This window comes from Vicia villosa, linkage group LG1 (genome assembly GCF_029867415.1).
Source record: "Vicia villosa cultivar HV-30 ecotype Madison, WI linkage group LG1, Vvil1.0, whole genome shotgun sequence".
Lineage (NCBI taxonomy): Eukaryota > Viridiplantae > Streptophyta > Magnoliopsida > Fabales > Fabaceae > Vicia > Vicia villosa.
In genome coordinates this window covers 88,104,510-88,132,508 of record NC_081180.1, presented here as the reverse complement: position 1 = coordinate 88,132,508, position 27,999 = coordinate 88,104,510, and the positions used below count along the sequence as shown (strand labels likewise).

Below are 27,999 nucleotides of genomic sequence, written 5' to 3'. Positions count from 1 at the left end.
TATCGTCCTAAGTTTATAATTACTAGGGGCATGTCACCCATAGTGCATATCTCATGAAGCCCTTGCGAGGCGAATCTTTCCAAATTCCCTAATATCTGGGGGCAAATCTATGCAAGTCCAGTTTGATATCTTCGATCAATACTCATTGGCATGTTCTAATCAATACAAATCCAGGAATGGCAAGTGCTATAATACCGGGGGCAACTGTCAAGACACTTATGTCTCCCCACAAAGCCAAGTTCACAAGATCATATCCCCACAGAGCAATCCTTCAAGAAGATATCTTCAAACATACTCGTCCCGACCAATACATGGCTCCCCAACAGAGTTGACATCTTCAACACCACCGACACTTTGTTCTTCTCCAACATGGCTTACTAATATCTTTCATCCCCAGTCAGGATCCATCAAATTACTATTCATCCCCAAGCAGAAGTCATAAATCCCCGGCTACGTCTCTTCAAAACAAGATCAAATCACAATGATATAGAGATTTATTTTCTCAGAACAACATCAGTCATGCATCATATACATCACATGCATATTCATACATTGCAGGCAGTTATAATTCATACATAACATACAAAACGTTCCATTTATTTTGAGAACTCCATCTCATTCATTACATACATCATAAACATTGCATAAAACTGACATTGTTACCAAGTGAATATTATTTGACAGGTACATTACAAAGATTCGAATCTTATTCAAAGCCTAACGCACGGTCTTCCAGACATCTACGGATGCAAATTGGGTAGTCTAACGCACGACTTATCCATCAACCTAACGCACGGTTTTCCAGACATCTGAGGATGCAATTGAGAATAGTCTAACGCACGATTTATTCTTCGACCTAACGCACGGTCTTCCAGACATCTACGGATGCAAATTGGGTAGTCTAACGCATGACTTATCCATCAACCTAACACACGGTTTTCCAGACATCGGAGGATGCAATCAAGATTAGTCTAACGTACGACTTATCTTCAGCCTAACGCACGGTTTTCCAGACATCTGCGGATGCAAACAGTCTAACATAAGTCAGATGGCATCTTTAAGCCCATCTCCGACAAAAGTCCCTATTTCAGCTAGGGCAAATTTCTTGGTATTCTAGTGTTCAATCATCTTCCACCTTCAGATACCGACTGGCATACAAACCACTCTACATCTTCAGGTTTAAGATAATTGAACAGGGGCAGCTGTCATACCCCAAAATTTGCCCACCATATTTTATATTCAAAGTCATCTTTTTCAAAAGCTCATAACTTGAATATGGAAAATTCAATTGAGGTGAAACCAAAAGGGGTGTTTAGAGGACTCTTCAAGCTTTCTAAAGAGTCCAAGAACACATTCATATGATTAAAAATAAGGGAGATACGCGTGATACAAGTTGGTCGATCTTCAAGGAAAGGGCAAAACCCTAATTGGCCAATGTTGGATATTTGTACTAATGGGCCTAATATTTGAATTTCAAACACATCCATAACACATATAAAGGCCCATAAACCCATTTATCTTTATTTTATGATTTCTATTTATTTTATTTTGAAGTTATTCTTTTAATTTCAAATAAAATCAAATAGTATTATAATTAAAGTATAAAAATCATATAATTATTCTCCAATGATTCAATAAAGTCCAAATCATCACACAAGGGCCAGCAAATCATGAAAAGAAGCATAGAAATAGATTTGGACCAAAAAAGAAAGGTTTTATGCAAAAAAATCAAATCAAATATTTTCTTATTGAAAGACTTGATTCTTTTCCAATCTTCCAACCCTAATTCTCCTATTATATATATCTTGAACAACTCAAAGTTATAACTACCGAAAGGAAGAAGTGACTGCCATCTCAAAATTTCTCTCTGCTTGTGAATCATCATCATCATCAAAGGGGCAAATCCAAAAGTCTCTTGGAACCTGAATGCATAAGTCGAATTAACTGAGTTTAGGACTGAAGATCATCACGAAGAGGGGTGGGTATAAATAAACTTTGAGCCTTTATCCTTTGTTTCTTAAACCGTGAACCAAGCCACGTTACAACCCTTGAAAGTCCTAATTGAAGCATGGTTAGTTCGAAAGCATACTGTCACCAAAAAAGGGTATCCCGACTCCTTAAGGTTTACTACAAATGATAAGTTGATATCCTGTTTTTTACAAACATCACATTATTACAAATATCATATTCTTTACTAGTGTCATGTTTTTACATCTCATGTTTTAATGTTTTTCAAAAAAACTCAAGACAAACGTATGCATTGCATCTCATGAATTCATTATTAAATAAATTCTGCTACATAATTTCAAATGTTAGCATCAGAAAGAACTTGCACAGGGTACAACTAATGACTGAAAGTTATCCCGACAGATAAGATTACTTCGAGAAGCAATGTCTCCTACATATACAAGGGGCACGACACGCTTTGCCCAATCAATCTGGGGCAATCCGGTCAAGAATCTCTCAAATGCTAAAAAGTCAAGAGGCATACATCCCAAGTGGGTTTCAAACTATTTCCCGATCAATCTGGGGCAATCAATTCAAGATTCCAAGAATCTTAAAAGCAAAAACAGTCAGAGGTATCGTCCTAAGTTTATAATTACTAGGGGCATGTCACCCATAGTGCATATCTCATGAAGCCCTTGCGAGGCGAATCTTTCCAAATTCCCTAATATCTGGGGGCAAATCTATGCAAGTCCAGTTTGATATCTTCGATCAATACTCATTGGCATGTTCTAATCAATACAAATCCAGGAATGGCAAGTGCTATAATACCGGGGGCAACTGTCAAGACACTTATGTCTCCCCACAAAGCCAAGTTCACAAGATCATATCCCCACAGAGCAATCCTTCAAGAAGATATCTTCAAACATACTCGTCCCGACCAATACATGGCTCCCCAACAGAGTTGACATCTTCAACACCACCGACACTTTGTTCTTCTCCAACATGGCTTACTAATATCTTTCATCCCCAGTCAGGATCCATCAAATTACTATTCATCCCCAAGCAGAAGTCATAAATCCCCGGCTACGTCTCTTCAAAACAAGATCAAATCACAATGATATAGAGATTTATTTTCTCAGAACAACATCAGTCATGCATCATATACATCACATGCATATTCATACATTGCAGGCAGTTATAATTCATACATAACATACAAAACGTTCCATTTATTTTGAGAACTCCATCTCATTCATTACATACATCATAAACATTGCATAAAACTGACATTGTTACCAAGTGAATATTATTTGACAGGTACATTACAAAGATTCGAATCTTATTCAAAGCCTAACGCACGGTCTTCCAGACATCTACGGATGCAAATTGGGTAGTCTAACGCACGACTTATCCATCAACCTAACGCACGGTTTTCCAGACATCTGAGGATGCAATTGAGAATAGTCTAACGCACGATTTATTCTTCGACCTAACGCACGGTCTTCCAGACATCTACGGATGCAAATTGGGTAGTCTAACGCATGACTTATCCATCAACCTAACACACGGTTTTCCAGACATCGGAGGATGCAATCAAGATTAGTCTAACGTACGACTTATCTTCAGCCTAACGCACGGTTTTCCAGACATCTGCGGATGCAAACAGTCTAACATAAGTCAGATGGCATCTTTAAGCCCATCTCCGACAAAAGTCCCTATTTCAGCTAGGGCAAATTTCTTGGTATTCTAGTGTTCAATCATCTTCCACCTTCAGATACCGACTGGCATACAAACCACTCTACATCTTCAGGTTTAAGATAATTGAACAGGGGCAGCTGTCATACCCCAAAATTTGCCCACCATATTTTATATTCAAAGTCATCTTTTTCAAAAGCTCATAACTTGAATATGGAAAATTCAATTGAGGTGAAACCAAAAGGGGTGTTTAGAGGACTCTTCAAGCTTTCTAAAGAGTCCAAGAACACATTCATATGATTAAAAATAAGGGAGATACGCGTGATACAAGTTGGTCGATCTTCAAGGAAAGGGCAAAACCCTAATTGGCCAATGTTGGATATTTGTACTAATGGGCCTAATATTTGAATTTCAAACACATCCATAACACATATAAAGGCCCATAAACCCATTTATCTTTATTTTATGATTTCTATTTATTTTATTTTGAAGTTATTCTTTTAATTTCAAATAAAATCAAATAGTATTATAATTAAAGTATAAAAATCATATAATTATTCTCCAAGGATTCAATAAAGTCCAAATCATCACACAAGGGCCAGCAAATCATGAAAAGAAGCATAGAAATAGATTTGGACCAAAAAAGAAAGGTTTTATGCAAAAAAATCAAATCAAATATTTTCTTATTGAAAGACTTGATTCTTTTCCAATCTTCCAACCCTAATTCTCCTATTATATATATCTCTTCCATTCTGCCTCTCTCACGGACGAAATCCTTACTCAAAAAACCCTAGCAAGTTCATAAAACACTCAAGAAATTAGGGCACTCGAGATCACAAGTGGCAGCGCTTTTCAGTCCCAAACAATCACCCAATTTTGTTCATGAGGTAATTCTGAGCAGGTATGAACCCATAGTCATGGCCATAACACATTGAATCCTTCTATATACATGTCTCCGGTTGCATGCTTTTCATGAAATCGTATTTTAAACCTTGCCATGTTTTGTTTGAAACTAATGGTTTTCACAAGTTCCTGAGATACTATAGGACAGGTCTGGGCGATCGCATGAAGCACATAACGTCTAAATCATCGCACACCATCGTTAGGGCTTTGAAGTTGCAGAGCTTTGTATCTCAAATTCCGGCTACTTTCAGGCCAAACGGCCACCGCTATCAGGTTCGCAGGGTCTTAATTAGGGGGGTAGGGTACCATTGGCTTGTTTGTTGTTGATATTTTGCAGGGTCTGAAGCACTCATCGCCGGAGAAGACGAAGAGGACCACCCTGGACGGTGGTTTGACTCGCCGGAGTGATTGACCTAGGCGTGGCTGCGTATTATAGGTCCAGCTGGATGTTTGAATAAACTGACTACCCGCGTGGCATAATCGAGTGAAGCGATTGGTTTTGGTTTAAGTCATGGGACCCACACTTGGTTGAGTTTTGAAGTTCTTATTTTTTGTATACTTGATGTTTTATATTTAATCAGTGTTGCACATATTCCTAACAGAAAGCGCATGCAGTACAAATGGCAAAGGGGTTGCAGTCATTGAAGACGTGGGTTCGAATCCTGACCACGTCTAATATTTTTAACCATTATTTGTTATAACTTGTTCTCAGGTCCAGTATGTATGGCCAACACACGTCTACAGCGCACCCTTGCATCTACACCATTGGATCTATGTAGATTCCGATCTAAAGACCCAGAAACGCAGGCATACCATGGACTCCCGTCAACGCAACACATTGAATCAAACGCCCAGCTGAGTTTCCTTTTCCTTTTTATTGTTTTTATTATTTATTCATTTAATTTAGTTTTAACTAGTTATTTTTTATTTTTACCCAAATTCTCTTCTTTTCTTTTAAAAGCTTTTTACATACTAATAAATACTTTTTTCTATTTAATAAAAATTAAGTTTTTTTTTTATTTTTATCAATTCTAATGAGTTAGTTCTACATAGTAATATTATAATTATTTTATTTTAATCGTAAACTCAATTTTTATTTTTATTTTTAATAATTATCTTTAAACCATCAAATTATTATTTTTGTATATAATGTTAATCAATTATTTTCTTTTGGTTTGTTAACTTCGATGCATTTATAAACCCTGGTAGCTTTATTCAGGGCTTGCCTTTTGTCAGGCCCTTTTTGTTTGCTTAAACTATTATCATTTTTATTTTTTGATCTGCCACGTTATAATTGTTGAGATCACTCGTGTACTAAAAATATTATTTTCCTGTGTATTCTTTTCAGGATTACTTCTCAAATGCCTTCCGACTACGCGCCTGGTTAACCCCGAGGCTTCCTGCGACCTCCAACCATATCAGATCAAATTAAAGCTAAGTACTATTTTCTGTTTTAAACATTTATTTATCTAATGTTATTTTTATTTATTAAATTAGGGTTAACCCTAATTGACCCTGAACTGATAATGCACTCACCCCTATTATTTTCATCTTAATTTTCAGGGTCAAGCAAGGTTCGAGGGAATCAAGGCATTCAGTATTTAAAACTAATTAGTGATCATTCTTATTTTTTTCCGTTTGTTAATTTCCCCCGTCCCCGCAGGTGTTTATTGTAATAGCGTAGGAAGTTTAATTTTTGCCTTTATTTTCTGCCATTTTAAACTGCGTGGTTAGTAATCTTAGGGAGTGCAAGCCTTTAATAGAAGTAGATAACTAATTACAAGATAAATATCTGAATTAACCACCTGATTGTGTCACACACGCACCTTTAGGGTAATCCCTTTGGTTGCCTTGTTGCCTTATATTGTTGCCTTATTGTTGCCTCTAAACGTATTAATAGTCAAAGTCCCTCGATTCCGAGGATACCTAAAGCAAGGTTGCCTTAAAGAATAAAAATCATCTAGTCCCTCGATGTTGCCTCGGAAAAATAAAGATGATTGTCCTATTGCTAAGGTATCCTCGCATGATGCCTTAAATGACTATTATATCCTTCCCTTAGACTACCTGCCCTCTTTATGGCAAGGGACAGTCTTATGGCGAACGGTTACTCGATGACCCTTAAACATCCAATTGAAAGACTTCCTGCCCTCTCATGGTATGGATAGATCCTTTCGCCCGAAAAGCTAAAAGAACGATCTTTCAAAACTTAGTGTAGTTGCTACTAATTGCTTGCTCTAAAATTCAAATTACTTTTCATACCTCTTTTCAAAATCAAATTCAAAACGACTACGCTTATTTACAAGCTAAAGTTCTTCTTCAAAATCTTTTCCAAACGCACTTCAAACATTTCAAACAATTCAAAAGTGAGCTAAAGCAATTAAGAGCCCATGGATAACCATGGATGCAAAGGGTGCCTTACACCTTCCCTTTGCATAATTACCCCCCGAACTCAAATTTTTTAAAAAGGTTTTTTTCTGTTCTTTTAGCCTTTCTATTTAATTTGGATAAAATAAAAGTCGGTGGCGACTCTTGCTCAACCGCACATTTCGATTATAAAAGTCAGTTCACCGTATTACACAGTTGTTCTTCACATATGCTGTTATCTTCGGGGCACCCATTTTTTGAGCCTTCTCTTTCCCTCATCGCCCTCATCAGAACTACATGCTTATTCTGATGCTGATTGGGTGAGCGACCCCATAGATCATAAGTCTACCACATGGTTTTGTATCTTTTTTGGAGACTCTCTAATTTCTTGGAAGAGTAAGAAATAAGATATCGTTGATCGTTTATCTACAGAAGCTGAGTATCATGTTATGGCAACCATAACTATTAAAATAGTTTGGTTGCGTTGGTTACTTTCTGATATGGGTGTCATTCTTTCTAAACCAACTCTCATCAGGAGCTCCTGGAGGAGGAGGAAGAGGAGGAGAGGGTGGATCATACCCAGGACGTGCTGCCTAGGATCCGCCGTATCATTCACCTTCCTAGGGATGGCATCGGGAGAGGGATGTTTCATGACAGATTCGATGCCAAAGGTTTTTTGGATGCCGTCTTGGAGGAGGCTTAGTGTGCCCTGATCTATAGGAGGCGGTGGAGGGTGACAGATCGGCTACCCCATACGCAGTAGTTATTTTTGGTTGTATTTTGACTTTGTTTTATTTATTTCTTATTGTACCGGATATGTTGTAGGAATACTATTGCTATAAAATTTATTTTGGATCGCATTGTTTGCTTTAATTCGATTTAACAGTTGCATGATTTAAATTTGAATAACAATTGTAAATTCAAATGATATTGCTTATAGTTAGGTTTTCCTTCAAATTGTCAGGCATAGAACCAGAAATAAACTTCTGGTAGCATACCGGAATTAAATTTCTGGGACCGTTCTTAAAATGTTTCAGGAGTACCACCATATTTTGGTCTGGTTTGAAAAAGTAGGGTGCGTACTGAAAATTAATTTTCAGTTTTGACGAGGGCAATTTTGGGATTTCAAGGGGTGCACCCTAACCCAATGGAGTGGATTAAGAAACCCACTAATATTTTCTACTCGCATCATTTTATCAAACTAATTGTTATCCATTTGCCTAATGGATCTCACATTTCATCAAACATATCTGACACAAACACATAAATATATACAATGTTCTCTTAGTACCCGAATTTACTTGCAATATAATTTCTGCTTGTCAACTATCCTCTTACAACAAATGTAACCTTATCTTTGATCGTTGCTCTTGCATTATTCAGGAACAACTTTCATTAAGGATGTCTAGGTTTGCTAGAGTGCACCATAACTCGTACAGTCTTAGTTAGGATTCCTATATTCCTTTTTCTTATAGCACTAATGTAAATTTTACAACATATAATTCTTAAGTCTCTATTAATTTTAGTCTGTGGCATCATAGACTTGGATATACCTCCAAAAATGTTATCAAAACCATTAAAAAAATATTTCATATTATTTGTAATCATTCTAATTCTTCTAATGAATGTTGCTATTATGCTAATAAACAGGAATAATTAGCGAGGGGTCCCCCCTCAAAAAATTGTGCTTTGGAAAATGCAGACTGCACGCGCAGTCTGCACACTGGCTGACTAGACATAAAGTTATCTAGATGGTGTGGAGTTGCCCCTCGCTATTTACACGTGACATATAGCTTGGTTGCCCCTCGCTAATTGCCTTGACATTTGGCACTAATTTATTTTCTCAGGGGTACACCCCTCGCAATTCAACATTTCAAAATTCAAAAATTTCCTCTTCCCTATTTGCGAGGGGATACCCGACGTAATTGGTTTTGTATTTATTTATAATTTTCACTTAGCGAGGGGGATATATCCCAAGCAACATTGTTTTATTATTGTTTGGGTTTAACCCCTGACAAATATCAAGTTTTCTTGTAGTGAGAGAAGATTGATAGATTCCATATTAAGGAGGGTAGATCAGATGAAGAGAAAACACATTATTAGAAGAAAGGAAATATCAAAAAGACTAAATTGTCGTCATATTGACGACTTGTACTGTAATATTATGTGACATGTGCACCTTCTTATAGGTGAGATCACTTAATATACGTTTCACTCATTTTATTTCTTTATTATACTTTTTTGTTGTTAATTAAATTAGTTACACTAAAGTGGACTTTTATGTAATTTGAAACTATGACAACCTAGTCTATTATTATTCCTTTTTAGGTTGATAGAAAACTAAACATCGTGAATAATAGAATAAAGATTAAGAGAAATTTATAATTTATGGTGGAAGATTTGAATGATTGTTTACTATATAAAATAGGGTTTTTCTAACCTATGCAACATTGGATAGAATAAAGGCAATTAATACATTATTTTCTTCCATATAAATTATCATATTAATTATTCTTCTTTTAAAAAGTAATTTTTTATATTTTCTCTCTCCCACCTAATTAATGAATCAACATAAATAATAATTAATATGGTAATTTATATTTAAAAAAAATGGTATATTAATTGTCCTTTATCCTATGCAATGTTGCATAGGTTAGAAAAACCCTGTAAAATATAATGAGCATGACAAAACCGATCACTCTAAGTAACAAATAAATGAAAACTAACATAACAATTTTTTAAATGACATATCCCATACACAAGTTAATTAAAAGTAAAGTGACTATTCATCAGCCTAAGTATAAAATAAAATTAAAAAAAAATTAGTTAACTTATAAGCTGCAGTTGAGCTCTAAATGAAGTCACTTAGCACAACATCTAAAAAGGTGATATCAAACTCTCAACATAGATTTCAGGTACCATACCATAATCTGGGATCTTGTTTTGAAATTCAGGAAAATTAAAAGTATGGTTTATGCAATCATAAACAACTAACATATATTTTAATTTCCTACATATAAAAGTCTCCATTAACACTTGGTTGTCCTCTGAAATATATAATACCTTGCTATAGCGAAAAGGGCACCATGCTTCCATGTAAGGAATACTTAACAATTTAATCCATGACTTTTCATTACCAAATTCTTTCATAATCCAAATATCAGAAAAAGTGTTCATCATGGGAATAAGAAGAGACAAACAACCCTTCAATGTCCCTAAAGTAACTAAACATGAGGATCCGAATCGAACATTAGAGACGGGTACTGAAAGCTTTTGATACGACTCTTTCTTCAAATCAAGAGAAACAATCAACTCTAAAGTCAACCAATTAACAGAGTCATTGATAAATATTCCCGTCGATGTGCTCATAAGTTCAAAGTTAGAATTTTTGTCCAATAATAACTGTTCATGACTTGGAAAGTCTATTCTTCTCCAATAAGATGTACCCAAAGTAAGAATATTGACTTCTCTTTTGTTACGATGGTCAATAAGAACAATAACCTTATAATTATTAATGAAACTATCATATGCTAATGTATATAAGAAATTAGCTTGTGTTTGGTCAGGAAATTCCAAAGGAGGTAATATTATGAATTTTCTAATAGAAGGGTTAAACAAAACAGCAGAAGAAGTATCTATCTTATAGCATAGGATGCCGTCACAAGTGGAGACATAACCACCGCCATCACAATCAGATTCTCCTTTCTTGAGAATCTCTCTTAGAGAGTACATGGAGATCGTAGCGTCTCCGGAGTTGAAGATAGTGGAGATTGGAGATTGTAAATTAAGAAACTTAAGAGTCTTTAGGATGAGATGGTGGCGGGCTTGGTTTGAGGTTGACAAGAGGAGATGCTTCTTGGCAAAATTAGAATTTTCAGAGATAAGAGAGTTCCATGACTTGCAAACGCAACGGAGTTGAATGAGTGGTTTCACTGGAAGTCTACAGAGAATTTCTTCCACCAAATCAATGGGAAGATGATCATGCAGTGATAGCGATAATGTTAGTGATGGTTCAGGTTGTTTTCGCCGTGGTGTTAGGGTTGGTTTAGGTCGCTTACGCGGTTGTTTCCTCCGTCCACGCGGTGATGGTGATTTAGGTTGTTTCTTCCGTACATCCGGCTTTATTTTTGCCATTAGTTCCTGCCGTCTTATAAAAATCCTAAAGAGGAGGTTACCTTTTATAGATTTATTCAGGTTTAAATTTGTTACCGTACAATTTGCTTATAGAGTAATCAAATCTTTCTTTTAATTGTTTTACAAAATATAATTTTTTTTCATTTATATGAAATTTATAGAATAGTACAATACATTACTTAAAAACAATAACTTTTTTAATTATATAAAAGTTATAGGAATTAAACCACTTGTCTCAAGGGTCTGAGATGAATTTTTTACTGTCTAAGCCACTTTGCTTGTTTAGAAATTTGAATTTTTACTGCATTAAACAACCTATTACAACTTTTTTTTATTGGAATTTATACGGGAGGTGGCCAGTTATCTTGCAAACAAATCTTATTAATTAAAATAATTAAGTGGTTGATATATTTTTTTGGAGTCAAGATTAGAATTAATTTAGTAATTTATTATTTATTTATTTTAATTATATTATTTAAAAATTTATTTTATTAACTAAAATTATTAAGTCATTGAAACAACTTTTGGAGTTAAAATTAGGTTAATTTAGTAATTTATTATTTATTTATTTTAATTATATTATTTAAAATAACTATTTTTTCTCCTAATTTTTCCAACAATACATTTTAATTTACCAATTTATCATTTATTTATTTTAATTATATTATTTTAAATAACGAATTTTTCTCCTAATTTTTCTCCCATAATACATTTATATTTTAATTAAACAAAATAAATAAATAATCAAAATAATCCACTTCACCCACATGAATACGAAATCAACTAATAATCCACTGCACCCATATAAATAAATAAATCTTATTAATTAATGTTTTCAAGTCATTGAAATAAATTTTGAAGCCAAAATTAGAGTTAATTTAATAATTTATCATTTTTTAATTAGATTATTTAAAATAACTAATTTTTCTCCCACAATACATTATAATTTAGTAATTTATCATTTATTTATTTTAATTATATTATTTAAAATAACTAATTTTTCTCCTAAATTTTCTCACACAATACATTTATATTTCAATTAAACAAAATAAATAGATAATAAAATAATTCACTCTTTATTAATTTTTCTACAACAATACATTTATATTTTAATTAAACAAAATAAATAAATAAAATAATCTACACCCACATGAATATGAAAACAACTAATAATCCACTACACCCATGTAAATAAATAAATAATTAAAATAATTCTCAATAGTTTTTATTGATTATATGTTTTAATTTCACTTTAGATCATAGATAACATTGAAATAAGATGAGACAGTAACAAAAACTTAAAAAAAAAAAAAAAAACTTTCTTTTCCCACCTAGTGGGAGTCTTCTTTACCTTTGGTGAAATACCAAAAATACCCTCAATTTCGTAAGTTAACTTACGAAATTTTCAAAAAAAAAAAAAGATTTTGTAAGTTAATTTACGAAATAATCCACAATTTAAAAAAAATAAGGTGAATTCGTAAGTTAACTTACGAATTCACTTTATTTGGAGAATTCGTATGTTAATTTACGAATTCGTCTAACATTCCAAATTTATTAGGATTAAAATACAATTTATATTTCTCTATTAAATTAAAAAATTAATTATTAAATTAATTATTTAATTTCATATCATAAATTTACTTTAATAATTTTTAATTATAAATTTAAGTTATTTTTTATGAATAATAATTCATGTTAATTATATTGTTAGAAATATATTATACAATTAATGCATATCAAGGAAATCAAGGTAAAAAATCAATTATATCTCTTCATAATTAAAAAATTCCTATGAGATATATTACATTTCACTATTATAGTTTAAAAATTAAGTATCACATTCTTTAAATGCATATCATAAATTTACTTTAATAATTTTTAATTATAAATTTAAGTTATTTTTTATTAATAATAATTCAATTTAATTATATTATTAAAAATATACTAGCCGTCTACCCGTGCGATGCACGGTAAATGTTATTTGATTATGATTAATATTTTCTTAAGAAATAATATATGTACTTTATATTCATTGTTTTTTCTTAAAAAGATATCAACAATTTAATAGATTGTATTTCATGAAAAAAAATATATGTTTTTAAAAAATTACAAACTATAAAAATATAAATAAATTCTTATATAAATCTATTTTTTACAAATAAAATTATAGTATATATGTAAATAAAGAATTTAAAATTAAAGGTAAATATGATAAACAAAAACAGGGGAAAATAATAAATAAATGAAAAAATATATATAACTAATAAATACAAATAAATTATAGAAGGATAAAAAATAAAAAAATGTAATAAATTAATGAATTGAAAAATTGAATTATATTATTAAGGAATAGTTAAACTCCATAACAAATAATTATATTTTGTTTAAAATTTAATAATACTATTAGTGGCAAAAATAATTTCAAAAATTAAATAAATTTTATTTTAAAGATTAAAAATATTTTCTTTCACATAAGTATATAAGTGATGGTGGTGGTAGTAGAGATAGGAGAAAAATATAGTAGAATGAAATTGTGATGGTGATAATGTGAATATGTATAAAATAATTATTAATTCTATAATAATATAATAGTAATAATAAATAATAATAATAATAATAATAATGATAATAATAATAATAATAATGATAATAATAATAATAATAATAATAATAATAATAATAATTAAAATCATTTTTTTAATAGCAATGGTTTTTCAAACTATAGAGGGAGTGGAGAGTAGATTGCAAATGGAGAAAGTGGTTCGGTGCAGTGTTTTAAAAACCGGACCGGACATCAAACCGGTGAGGGTACTGGGTCACTGGTTTATTGGTCGAACCACTGAGTCACTAGTCGAACCGCATGACTAAACCGGATTAAACTGGATAACTCGGTTGAATAGACCAGTTGTTATAACAAAACTATATAGGTATAAAACATGTCGAACATGATGATTCAGTCTCTACCATATATAACTGGCACTTAAATTTTTAAAAAATATCATATCCTAAATAACTTCACAAGTTCATAATTCAAATTCCAATTTTAAACACAGGTATTAGTATCACACATAATAAAATAATACAAAATTACAAAGTATATATTTGCAAACAAAATTTAATCGCAAAATAATCTAATTGAATAAATTATAATAAAGTAACTTCATTGTATACTAAATTTAATTTCAAAGAAAAAATTATTTCAATGTTGGTATCTCCTTCATCGATATCAAAATCTTCTGCAACAAAATTAACCGCATCCGAAATATCTATATTTTATTTTTATTTTTTTTATTTTTTTATTTTTTATTTTAAATAATTAAAATGATGTTGTTTTAAGTTTTTTTTTTAAAAAATTAAAAATGCATTTAAACCACCGGTTCTGAAAAACCGCCGGTTTTTCCAGTTTACACCGGTTTTGACCGGTTCACACCTATTCAATGACATATATGATCCAGCAATCGAACCAGACCGGTTACCTGGCCGGTTCCCGATTTAACCGGTCCGACCGGCTGGTCCGGTCCGGTTTTTAAAACACTGGTTCGGTGACGGCTTATTTTTTTATTTTATTGACCAACAAAATTGAAATTTTATTTGAATAAGTTATTAATATCATTAGAAGAATTAAGTCTCTAGCATGTGGATATTGTTTAATAAATAAACTTTATTATTTTCCTAACCGCTTAATACATATTCCAACCTTATCTATTTGGGAAAATACTTAGATGGACACAGCTATAACACTTAGATTTACACACAATCAATCATATTTTTTATTAATTAAATAATAAAATTTAAATTATCTCTCTCCTCCATTATCACAACTACCCTCCATGTTGGCAATTAAAAAAAAATTAAATTTTAAATAAATTTAAATTATCTCTCTTCTTATTGGTTGGTCCTAAATATATGAATTTAGGTTCGTGTCCATGCAAGAATTGTTCTCTATTTGGTTAGAAAGAGATAGAGCGTATTGCATATTCATTGAATAAATTATATTTCTTAATTTATATAATTTATTAAATAGTATTATTTATGATTTATTATTTATTTATTAAATAATATTATATTTATTAAATAGTATGATTTATTTATTAAATTAATTTATGATAGATTTCGGCGGGAAAATTTTGAAGGGAAGAAATTGTATGATTATAATTTAGTATGATTATACAATTAATGCATATCAAGTAAATCAAGACAAAAAATTAATTGTATCTCTTCGTATAGAAATTGATATAATAATATTAATAGCTTTTTTATTATATACCAAATTTGAGATTGATATTGATTGTATTAATAGATTTTATTATTATAGGCCAAATATAAGTTAGACTTTAATGCATACATTTTTCTATTTTTAAGTACGTGAAATCGTGTATATATATGACAAGAACAAAACACTAAGCCACAAGAAAAAACTTTCTTGAGACTTAGCAATGTTTTATTTTTGTAAATCTTGCAACATTAATTTCTTATGTAGATTGACAGAAGATCTAGGTGAGTTTATTATATCGTATGTAGATTGTTTGTTTCACAAACCCTTCATTGAACATGTATTCATTTAAATTTATTTAGAAAATAATAATCTGAAAAATTATGTTACATTTGAAAACAAACTTAGATCAATTAATGTTCTTCGATCTTTAACATAAAGAACATGGTTCGAAGTTCTAAGTTCTTCATAACATAGATACCTTCTCTTCTAGATTATTTTGATAATCATGAATTTGTTGACTAATTCGGATTCATCATCATCACTATTAACATCACTATTATTTGATGATTATTACAATGAAAGTGATCACGATGAATTCGAATTAGTCAACAAATTCATGACCTCATTCTAGTTAAAAACAAAAGTTTCTACCAAATCTCTAAAATGTATTTTTCAAGACTAATCATGTATACAAAAAAGTTATCGTTGTTTTTTTCCAAACTTTCAATGATACATTGTTTCCATATTTTTTTTAACTTTCCCATTAATCTTAGTCACTTTATAAGAATTGTACTTGATCAGAGATCCCTTCCATCATCCCTATACCCATTGTAGCCCCTGCACCCCATTGTAGGTATACTCGCAATAGACACACTGACCATCCAAGCTATGAAATGATATTGATCAAAGGAAATACTATTTAATAGAATGATCATTTTTATTGTTAGATAGGATACTTTACAAGCTTATTTAATTGTTTATATTTGTTTTATTTATAATTGACAAGTTTTTCCCTCTTTGTATCTCATATGGAAGAATTACATAGATTTATAGAATATTCTAGACATGTTAAGTGAGATTTCTACACGCTTCTCTCTACTCCATATATTTATCACTATAAGTATATTAATCTACTTCACCTCTATCTAAAACTTTCTATAGACTATACCATTTAAAAGACTACTATTTAAAGAGCCTTACACTTTATCTATCAAATCATGTTTATAGTACAAGCCAATTTAGTTTTTCCTAAAAATAATTAAGTTCTTCTAATATGCTATATATACATAATGGTACCAAAATCCTCACCACAATCTGAGGGATCAAGATGAAATTTTTATTCTTCTTTCTCTTTTTTCTTCTCATGCTCTCATGTAGCTCTATAGTAGAAAGCATTCATCCTCACCCACTTGACCCTCTCACCCCTTCAGAGTTCAGCCTTGTCCGTACCATAATCCACAAATCATACCAAACCTCAACCAAACACACCAACCTCACTTTTCAATACGTAGGATTACACGAACCAGACAAACCTGTTATCCAATCATGGCTATCCTCAAAAACCAAAACTCTTCCACCACCACCTCGTCAAGCTTTTGTCATAGCCAGGTTCCAAAAACAGTCCCTCGAAATCACAGTAGATTTTCCAACTCGTTCCATAATCTCAACAAAAATCTACAAAGGACACGGTTACCCTATGCTTACCTTTGATGAACAAACCATTGCCTCACAGTTACCATTCACCTATGAACCGTTTAAACATTCTCTAAACAAAAGAGGTCTTAACATATCTCAGGTTCTGTGTTCCACTTTCACTGTAGGCTGGTTTGGAGAGGAAAAAACCAAAAGGACATTGAAAGTTAAGTGCTATTACATGAATGGTTCTGCTAATTTTTATATGAGACCATTGGAGGGTGTGTCAGCTGTGGTTGATCTTGATGAAATGAAAATTGTTGGTTACTCTGATAAACAGGTGATTCCAGTGCCGAAAGGCGAAGGTACTGAGTATCGAGCTTCGAAGATGAAACCACCGTTTGGTCCAAAGCTTAAAGGCATAACTGTCACCCAACATGATGGCCCTGGTTTCACCATCCAAGGTCACTCCATCAGGTAAGGTTAATTATATATAGACAGGTTTGGTATATACAATAGGGGACCATTTTCTCTTGTACTCTAGCTAAATATCTTATCTAGTCAGTACAATCATAGAGGGTGATAGATAGAGATAAATGTTGCTTGATGAATGATAGTGACTATTTTCTGTGATCAGTTGGGCCGATTGGGTTTTTCATTTGGGATTCGATATTCAGGCTGGCCCAATAATATCTCTGGCATCAATTTATGATCTTGAGAAGCAGAAATATCGCGAGGTATTATACAAAGGATTCATATCTGAAGTGTTTGTTTCATACCAAGACCCAACGGAGGAATGGTACTACACATCATACTTTGATTGTGGGGAATTTGGTTTTGGACAGTCTATGTCTTCATTACAGCCTTTCACTGATTGTCCTGCCAATGCTGTGTTCATAGATGCATATTATTCTGGTTCAGACGGTACTCCTGTTAAGATATCTAATGCTTTCTGCATATTTGAGAAGTATGCTGGCGATATCATGTGGCGTCACACAGAAATTGGAATCCCAAATGAAGTGGTTGGTGATATCTTTGTTTTTTTGAAAAAATTTACTCTAAATTTTATGTTTTGAATTTCAGTTGATGTATGAATATTTGTGTTTGTTGCAGATAACTGAGGTCAGGTCAGATGTAAGCCTAGTAGTGAGAGCTGTTTCAACTGTGGGAAATTATGATTATGTTATTGATTGGGAGTTTAAGCCAAGTGGTAGCATCAAACTTGGGGTATGGATTTCTACACATAAATGTTTTATACTATATTCTGAAATGACTAATGAGACTAACTGCATGCTATATTTTAAAATAGGTTGGACTTACTGGGATGTTAGAGGTTAAGGCAGGGACATACACCAACACAGATGAAATCAAAGAAGACATCTATGGCACATTGCTAGCTGATAACACCATTGGTGTCTACCATGACCATTTCATTACTTATTATCTCGACCTTGACATTGATGGTGAAGACAATTCATTTGTCAAGACAAATTTAGAGACAGTAAGAGTGAAAGACCACAAAACACCAAGGAAAAGTTATTGGACAGTTGTAAAGGAAACAGCTAAAAGAGAAAGTGATGCAAGAGTTAACATTGGTTTGAAGCCTTCTGAGTTATTAGTGGTGAATCCTAATAAGAAAACAAAAGTAGGAAATACAATTGGCTACCGTTTGATTCCAGGCTCAGTTGTGCATCCACTATTGGTAAGTGATGATTATCCACAAATTAGAAGTGCATTCACTAATTATAATGTGTGGGTGACACCATACAACAAAAGTGAGAAATGGGTTGGAGGATTATATGTTGATCATAGCAGAGGTGATGATACTTTAGCTGTTTGGAGTCTCAGGTTAGTAAATTATACTAATTAAATGTGTAATATGCATAAAAAAGATGTATGGGAAATTGTTCATGTTTTGATATCATGAATTGGATGTGTAGGGATAGAAAGATTGAGAACAAGGACATAGTATTATGGTACACCATGGGATTTCATCATGTTCCTTCTCAGGAAGATTTTCCAGTTATGCCAACTTTGAGTGGTGGATTTGAGCTGAGACCAACCAATTTCTTTGAGAGGAATCCAGTCCTTAAAACAAAATCACCAGAGTCTATGCACTGCCCTAACTGCACTTCTCAACATTACAATGGTTAGAATTTGATTGTGACCATTCATTTTATTGATGTGGATTTACATTTTCTCAAAACTATACAATAATTTTTGTTAAGGAAATGAATGTTCATAATTTTCTTGATTTGAATGATGTAACTTATTTTTGAAACTTTTTCAACATGTCACTAGAAACACTAGTTATCAGATCTTTAGTAGTATAAATTGGTGATCACGCTCTTGTTTTTCTTCATTCATTTTCTACCTTCATCATGATATCTTTAATTTGTTTCTTCTTTTCTTTCTTTTAGCCCTTTAAGTTTCCTCCATAGTTTGAGAAAGAAAAGTCGTTTGCTCCATGGAGAATAAGGAAACATAAAAAAATTAATTGATTCATGAGTCAGGAACACATTACTCACTTCATGTGTGTGATGCTTCCTTACAACTCAAGTCAAAGAAGAATCAACTTTGCATGCGTAGTGGTCATGCACTTTCTTGCAATGGTGTTCAAACAACCAACCCCTTTAATCCTGAACCCTCTCTTATTCACTACTCCATATGAACTCGGGGACATGTTGATGTTAAAAATTGCATCTATATGAGGAGTTGGTTTTTGGGACGAGCCTTGAAAAACTAGTCTGTTTTGAGACCAATCTTCCTAGATGTTCATTTTAATACCTAACTCCAACACATGTCAAATATACTAATTAGTTGATGTGCATTTAGATATAATCTCGCATGGAGGCCTAGAGGAGTCTGCTATAGTTCCGAGATAATCAATTTAACACCTAACTCCTGCACATGTCAAATATATTTTAGCAGTGCATTTGGATATCATCTAGCATAAAGGCCTAAAGGATATTGTTATAGTTGATTTTCCACAATATCATTGTCGTTCCAACTTCTCACCCTTAGTTTGTTTTTTTTTTTTTTTTTTTTAGAATTTGGAGAGGAACAGTGGGAGGACTTTAAAAAAATAGAAAGGATTTAAGGAAAACAATAGCAAGATTTTAGTTGGGAAGATTTTAGAGACTTCATAACATCAAAAAATCTTTAATTCGAGGAACTCAAAATTTATATTGGAGAAATGTTTTAGAGGTAGTTGAGAATATAATTTTTGTTGTGATAATCTTTTGAAAATTAAGAATGTAATTAATGATAAATATTATTTTATCATTTTAAACAAACTCTTTTTTTTCAAAAAAAATATTAAAAATTTCTCATTATTTTAAAAAATATCATTTTTAAAAAACAACTAATTTTCCAATCTACATTGTAATATACTCCCTCCGTCCCACAATGAGTGATCCAACACACCATTTCACACGGATTAAGAAAAGTGTAAAAAAGTAAGAGAGATAATATTGTTTTTACCATAGTACCCTTATCATGTATTGGGAATGGTGAACTTTTTAATTATTAGAGGGTAGAATTGGAAAAAATGTATTGAAAATTGAAATGGGTCATTCATTTTGGGACATCATTTTATTCCAAATGGGTCACTCATTGTGGGACGGAGGGAGTAGGAAAATTTACTTTTCAAACTCTGACAATGTAATCTTCTACTTGTCAATGTTAAATAATGGAGAATGTCTTCTACTTGTCAACGTTAAATAATGAAATAACATTAATTTGATTTCTTCGTGAAAACTAGTTTATCCCTACTACCTCAAATCAAATAGAACTCTTTGCTCTACTCAGTTCTTTGTTGATCAACACACACTACACCCAAGAACGTATCAACAAACGTGCACAACCACTGCACCCAAGAAGGATTCAAGAAAGAGTATTGATGTGGAATTAACATCATAGGAAAAGAAAAAAAATATATCTACAATATAAGAAAGTTATATGATCTGGAAAATATCAAATTATCCCTTTTGTTCTACGTATGTCAATCTACCAACTAAAAGCTATTCCAATAAATCCAAGTAAAAGCTTTTCCAATAATATATTTTGTAAATCTTTCTTGAAAACACAATTTTATCAATTGCCACACTCCAACTAAAGTTAACTCTCACGGGTTGTTTCCTTTCTCTCTCTCTCTCTCTCTCTCTCTCTCTCTCTCTCTCTCTCTCTCTCTCTCTCTCTCTCTCTCTCTCTCTCTCTCTCTCTCTCTCTCTTCCATCTCTCCGATTTCTCAAACCCATCTTCCACCTTTCTCTGTTTTTGCAATGTCTTCTCTCTCTTGCTACATCATCTCTTTCTATTTCTCTTCTTTCATATTGTTTCAATCTTTCTATTTCTCTTTCTCTCTCTTCTCTTTCTATCCGACGACTGAGTCTTCTTCCTCTTCTAACTCTTTTGTGGTTTGTTTTTCAGGTTATAGACTGGATCGAGTTTTGCCGGTGAATTTTGAAGCAAAAAAGGTATGGGTTTTGTTTGGTTTTCTTATAAAATTTGGGTTTTGATTCTGTAGATAGGATTTTTGTGGTTGATTTGATGATTTTGTGGTTTATTTTCCAGGTTATAGGTTGGGTCTGATTTTACCGGTGAGTTTTGAAACTAACAATGTATGGGTTCTATTTGGTTTTCTTACAAACCATGCCATACCACACACGCAACTTGTATTCTCTCTCATCAATATCAACACTTTCTATTCCTCTCTCTTTGCATTCCTGACTCTGCATTCCATCTCTTTATCTCATCTTTCTTCAATATCTCCTCTCTGTACCTAACCGCATTTTCATCGAAACCGACAGATCTGAAGTGTAAACCGGCAATGGTGATATGGTCCTGCATGTGGATTCACTGTGACTTTGCGATGATGATGGGGTTGCGCGATTGAAGATGGTGGAGCAGCTTTCATAATTGGAAAGGAAACCAAATAACAATAGTGGTGTGAGATTCAGTTTGCGATTCTGTGTTTTTTTGTTTTTTCCTTCACATATCTTCTATGGCATTTAACTTGCTTCAAAGTTTTGATTCTCTTCATGAAATCAGGTTTATATGTTTTTTCTAAATTTATGTTATTTGTTTCTTTCACTTTCATGCTCATCCTTTCTACTTTATGTTCTGTTTTTGTTTATTAATTCCTATTAATTTATATTTTTATTCACTGTCTCTTCTCTTTATTGTGACAGAGAAAATATCACATGAGACATTTTATGTTTTGGAGTTTTTATGGGAATGATGGCTTTCTATGCTTCAACAAAAAATTTGAGTTTGCATCTAAGCTAAGATGTAAGCTTTCAAATTCAGAATTTATCTAACTTTTTATGTTGTGTGTTTGTGAGTTTAACTTTTCATGTTTCAGGTAGAACATACCCACTTGATGATTGGGATATGGTGATTTGCAACATAACTATAATGCAGAATTATGTATTCATTGCCATATGCTACAACTCTCTCACCCTCTAATCTGCTATAGAATCAATAGGTATAAAATTATGTACATATTATGTTTAACCGGTCAAAAGTGCTATAATTTTTGCTCTTAATATTGAATTAAGGAATCAATATGAAGTGTCTTGATAATATTATTTCAAATATTAGAATTGATATAAAATTATGGAAAATAAATATGATTTAAATTTTAAACTCTATAAAAGATAGTATAATATTTTTAATCAAGTTATACTTTTTAAAATTATTTTTTTTAATACCTGCACCTATGAACTTCACTATTTCTTTATCTTTTCATAATTGGATTAATAATATTAATTTTAAATCTTTTCCTTCTCTATTTAATGTGTATTTTTTTAAAAGAATTTCAATGCATTGATTTTGTTTTTTCATAACAATTTATCTTCTCTATTTTTATAAAAAATAGTTATGTTTCCAAGGAGAGAGACGTGATGTTTTGGTTTTCCTATAACCAGGTTCAAAGCATTTATTTTTAGTAAATCATGTAAATATTATAATATAGTAGGTATTATCATTACCAGTTATGTGCTTTTGATTGACAAGAGCGACAACTATATTCTTATCACAATTTTACTCACTTTTCAAATCACAGTCTCACTCACATAAGTACTCCTCACATAAGTATTCTTATCACAATTTTACTAACTTTTCAAATCATAATTTTTTTAATAATTTTTGTATGCAGGAATCGGCAGCAAAACCTGAGAAAAATCCTCAAGAAGTTGAAAGCTAAGAGAAGCCAGAAGAAGAAAAGCAGTCAAATAACGGTGGATATAGGATAAGTGCTATGACTAATTATAATATTGTTGCCTCCGCTACTTCTTATCTGCACGCTCAGACAAAGAGCATACTTCCGTTCAAATAAGGTCTTAACATGACGGACCCATATGTGACATCTTTGATTTCAATAGTTGAGACTTATTGTAAAATGAAATTTTAATTTCAAGATTTTTTTAATTTATTTTTTTAACTCCCAATCAAAAGATAATTATCACTTTTTGGTGCAGGAAAATAAAAGAGATTAAAAATAGAATAACTTATAAATTTGCTGGCTGAGTTGTGAGTTGAGTTGGAAAAAGTTGGACCCAAAAAAAGTAGAAAACTTGTCGTATCAAAAGTTGAATATATTAGTGTTATTATGATGCAGATGTAAAATAAAGACATCTATATAGAAAATAAATTTTGATCAGATCTTCATATTTAACTAAGTTTCTATAATATTTTTAAGAAAAATTCTTCGTTTTAAAAAAAACATAAATATAATTTACTTAAATAATTTTTCTTTTATTTAAGAAGTTAAGAACAAAACCATAATTTATTTTTAATAAACCTACTAAAAAATTGTTTATTTTTAAATTTAATTCTTTTCTGTATTTTTAGATTTTTAAAAATATTAACATAAAAAACATTAGCAGATAGGACTCAACAATTATCCAATTTATTCCAGTTTTACGGGTACCAGACATTTTTCTATACATTTAATTATTATTTTTTTTAATGGGTATCGGACATTTTTATATATATTTAGATTATTATTTTTTCACGGGTACCAGATATTTTTTTAAACATTCAATTATTATTTTTTCACGGGTGCCGAACATTTTTCTATATATTCAATTATTATTTTTTCACGGGTACCAGACATTTTTCTAAACATTTAATTATTATTTTTTCACGGGTACCGGACATTTTTCTATACATTCAATTATTATTTTTTCACGGGTACCAGACATTTTTGTAAACATTCATTTATTATTTTTTAACGGGTACCAGACATTTTTCTAAACATTCAATTATTATTTTTTTCACAGGTACCAAATTTTTTTCTATGCATTCAATTATTATTTTTTCACAGGTACCCGACATTTTTCTATACATTCAATTATTATTTTTTCACGGGTACCATACATTTTTCTATACATTCAATTATTATTTTTCACAGATACCAGATATTTTTCTAGAAAAATATACATCTGAAACAAATGCGCGTCCCGTACCAGAACCCGTGCGAACGCACGGGTTTATTACTAGTTATTTATTATGGTCAAATGAGATACATGATCCTTATATACATTTCAATATCAAAATAGTCCATCTATCCTAGATAATAGGAGAATAGTTAGCTATATCATAACAACCTGATATATTATGGAAGAATAAAATAAAAACTATAAACTATGTAATGTAAGACACACAAGCTGGACTATGATGAAGATTGAGTAGGCCAAATTTGAAAAAATGTGTGTCAGAGCTAGGCAGGTTTGTAGAAAGGTTTGGTCAAAAAATCTACAATTTGAGTCCTGTTGGAATTAAACTCAAACACTTGAATAATTTCTTGTCGTTACACAATGACAATGAAGGAAATAAGAAAGAAAAATTGGGAAGCAAAGAATTAGGGTTTACGAAAATAAGAGGAAGAAGATGGTGATTTTCTGCAGAATTTCTCTTTTCCCACAAACTGTAGAAAGACTCTTATTTACTTGCAACTGCAAATTTTGTGAATACTCAACTTGTTACAAAATATGACTTCCTCTATTTATAGTTTTAGGTTATCTTGCTCTCTAAGTCAAAGCCTAAAACAAACAAAAAAACTTAATAACTGTTTTAGATCCAAGTTGAAATCTGTGTGTAGCAACCTGCTTACAACACTTCGGCAACTACATACAACTCGACAGACTAAGCTTTTCGACATACCTTGTGTCAAGCAACTTCCTGCTTCGACCCAAGGAATTACAATTTAACAGTCTTCCAAATATTTAATTTTTTGTGTATAAGCTATCTACATTCATCATAACTCTCAGTCTTCTGAATATTTCGACATGTACTCCTTTTGTCATGATATCTACAATCTGATTCTCAGTTTTGCAGTCTTCCAGATTCATCTTCCCTTTAGCTACATGCTCTTGAAGATAATGGAACCTCATTTTGATGTGCTTGCTTCGAACATGTGTTATCGGGTTCTTCGCTAGATTGATAGCTGACATGTTGTCGATCTTAATGGTAATTGCTCCATGATCTTCTACTATAATCTCTTCGACCAGATTCACCATCCATGTTGCTTGACATGCACAAAGGGAAGCAGCTATGTACTCTGCTTCACACGACGATAGTGCCACTACTGGTTCTTGACATACACATGAACAAATTTAGGTTTAAGAACATGTTGGCTAAGATGTTGAACAACAAAATCTATGTCGGGTCTAGTGGTGGTTAAATATAAGAGTCTTCCATTGAGATGTTTGTACTGAGTTTCATCCTCAAAGAGGGGAGAATTGGTACAGTCAAGCTTAAGGCAAGGATCATAGGGTGTTTTAGAAGGCTTGGTAGAAAGCTGTCCAAAATCTTCTAAAAGTTCCAAAGTGTATTTTCTTTGATTAATTAAAATACCTTTGAAAGAACGTAAAACTTCAATGCCAAGAAATAAATCTAAGATTCCTTAAATCCTTAATTTTTAAACAGTCATGAAGAAAAGATTTTACAAATGAAATTATAGAGAAATAATTTCCAACCAAGACAATATCATCAACATATAATGTCTAATTATTCTAAAAACCAACCTTTAATTGAAGCAAAAGCAAGAAGAGATCTTACCATGATGAGCTTTACAACCGGAAAAAAGTGTAGAAGTAATCTATACCTTTAACTTGAGTGTATCTTTTTGCGAAGAAGTACGCTTTGTAGCACTCTATAAAGCCATCTGCATTATATTTAATTATGTATATCCATTTGCAATCTATAAGTTTTTTAGGCGGTAAATAAACAATAGACCAACTATTGGTGGAATCTAGGATATCTAATTCAACTTGCATGTCATGATTCTGACAATCTGACTTCAGGTTTGGTTGTGATTTTTGGGTTTGGTTGATGAGGAAATGGAGAGGCAAAAAGTTTTATAAGTGGGGGAGAAATTGTAGTAGGTTAGAACTGAGGAGAGAGGGAAGGTGGGATCGTGGGATATAGGGTTTGTTGTAGGATGGTTTTTGAGAAGATTACAATGGTAATCATTGAAATTCTATTTCTCAAGGGACAAATGTTGGACCATATGTTAGAGACAACTTGTCTAACTCGTTATACTAGTTTTAACAAAATATTACAATAACAATGATTCAAAGTAAAAACAATAAAGAACACGGGTGAATTGGTAACCCAGATCGGTGCAACCTCTCCTACGTCTTGGGGGCTTCCAACCCAAGAAAGGATATTCACCCTCAATAGAATTAGTACAAAGTGTCTTATATGAACAAAACCCTTGTTGAATGCCCCTCTTCTTAATTATATCTCGAGTATTTCTATTTAAAAATTCCCCTAAATATGAGACCCCCTCTCACTTTCTCTTAATCACTAACCCTAGTGATCAACAATAATAATCAAAATGATAACTGTTGAATTACAACTCAACTAAACAAACCAACAACTATGCCTTATGATCTGAATATATGTGCCTGCGGGGTATACAAGAAACACAATTAAATGACTCAAATAAACCCTAGCACAAAGATCTTCAATCCTAGCACACACACACACACACTCAAACGTGAGGTAAAGTCTTCTTAAATAGAAATGCAATTGTGGACTTTTCTCCTTTGGATATCAGTTGTGATCTCGTCCACATTTTTAGAATATTTAGTTGGATTCTGCTTTTTTACTTGTTCCGCAAAAGCCGCTCCAATATTTGATTTGATCTTCAACCAAACTGCCAAACAAATTACAAAAATGCTTTGCTATAAGATAGCAACAAATATAATTGAAACACAATCAAAATTGTCGCTCCAAACTACAACAACATTGGCCTGCTAACAAGGGTTTGATGTTGCACATATGCTGCAACATCGTATCCCACATGTGTCACTTCTTCACCAAAACATCTTGTATACTCCATGTTGTTTTACATAATGTAGCCAATCACATAGAACAACAATATCTCCCTTTGACAAATTTTGACAAAATCAACTCTTGCAAAACTTACAACACGTGCATGGTTAAGTCTTCAAAACATAACACAATTAAGAATCATAAGCATACCACACTCTGAACAATTAGAGCAAACATCAGCAGCACAAGCACAAGTCAGAGTAACACACTTCAGCAGCAGTAGTCATTATTTTGATGATGCAAAATTCAGTGGCCAATGAAAGTGAAAAGTATTTTGGGGTTAGAAAAAGTGTACATGAGACTAAGGTCTCCATTTCTTTTTATAATCGCCTTCTAAGGTTACAGATTTCTGGATCCTTCGATCCTGGGGCACTTGTCCTTGATGACATATGTCCTTGATTCTTCCCTTTGATTTGATTGCTCCTAACACTCTAAAGAACACTTTAGATTTTTTTTCCTTTATATTTTTCAATAATTCATCTCTTATTAACATTGTCTTTTAATTTATTTTATGTGCCTTAATTTTTTCAAGTCATTTATATTTTCATGTTATTTACATTCCACCATATATTTATTTTACAACTCTTTAAATTCAATTGTCATTTTATTTCATTCATTTACTTTTCTCGGAAGTCAAACCCTTTTTCAATTAATTTCAACATTTAAAATCCAAATTCAATTTGGAAACATTTTCAAAACCATCATCAAATATATAATCTACATAATAAACATGTCAAAACACTAAAATAGCTATATATAAG

General features: G+C 32.0%; 2 protein-coding genes and 1 long non-coding RNA gene across 3 annotated transcripts; 2 read left to right on the top strand and 1 right to left on the bottom strand.

The window, feature by feature from the left end:
• Window positions 1-9,691: 9,691 nt before the first annotated feature.
• On the bottom strand, window positions 9,692-11,043 carry LOC131648726 (F-box/kelch-repeat protein At3g23880-like). Its single transcript, XM_058918456.1, has 2 exons — window positions 9,973-11,043; window positions 9,692-9,703 (listed from the first exon to the last, which is right to left on the bottom strand). The coding sequence occupies exons 1-2, from the start codon at window positions 11,041-11,043 to the stop codon at window positions 9,692-9,694; spliced, it is 1,083 nt and encodes a 360-aa protein (XP_058774439.1).
• A 5,424-nt stretch (window positions 11,044-16,467) lies between these two features.
• LOC131643463 (amine oxidase [copper-containing] alpha 2, peroxisomal-like) lies at window positions 16,468-21,437 on the top strand. The gene is made up of 6 exons (XM_058913682.1): window positions 16,468-17,368; window positions 17,529-17,913; window positions 18,005-18,118; window positions 18,201-18,739; window positions 18,832-19,040; window positions 21,323-21,437. Exons 1-6 carry the CDS (start codon window positions 16,587-16,589, stop codon window positions 21,409-21,411), a joined length of 2,118 nt encoding a protein of 705 aa, XP_058769665.1. The 5' UTR covers window positions 16,468-16,586; the 3' UTR covers window positions 21,412-21,437.
• A 35-nt stretch (window positions 21,438-21,472) lies between these two features.
• On the top strand, window positions 21,473-23,274 carry LOC131611607 (uncharacterized). Its single transcript, XR_009287049.1, has 4 exons — window positions 21,473-21,839; window positions 22,084-22,183; window positions 22,257-22,379; window positions 23,052-23,274. It is a non-coding gene; the product is annotated as an uncharacterized LOC131611607 (long non-coding RNA).
• Window positions 23,275-27,999: the final 4,725 nt, after the last annotated feature.

Coding starts and splice junctions, on each gene's coding strand:
- LOC131648726 (XM_058918456.1), bottom strand. CDS start 11,043: ATGGCAAAAATAAAGCCGGATGTACGGAAGAAACAACCTAAATCACCA.
- LOC131643463 (XM_058913682.1), top strand. CDS start 16,587: ATGAAATTTTTATTCTTCTTTCTCTTTTTTCTTCTCATGCTCTCATGT. Junction 17,369..17,528: donor ATCCAAGGTCACTCCATCAG/GTAAGGTTAATT, acceptor TTCTGTGATCAG/TTGGGCCGATTGGGTTTTTC. Junction 19,041..21,322: donor CACTTCTCAACATTACAATG/GTTAGAATTTGA, acceptor TTTGTTTTTCAG/GTTATAGACTGGATCGAGTT.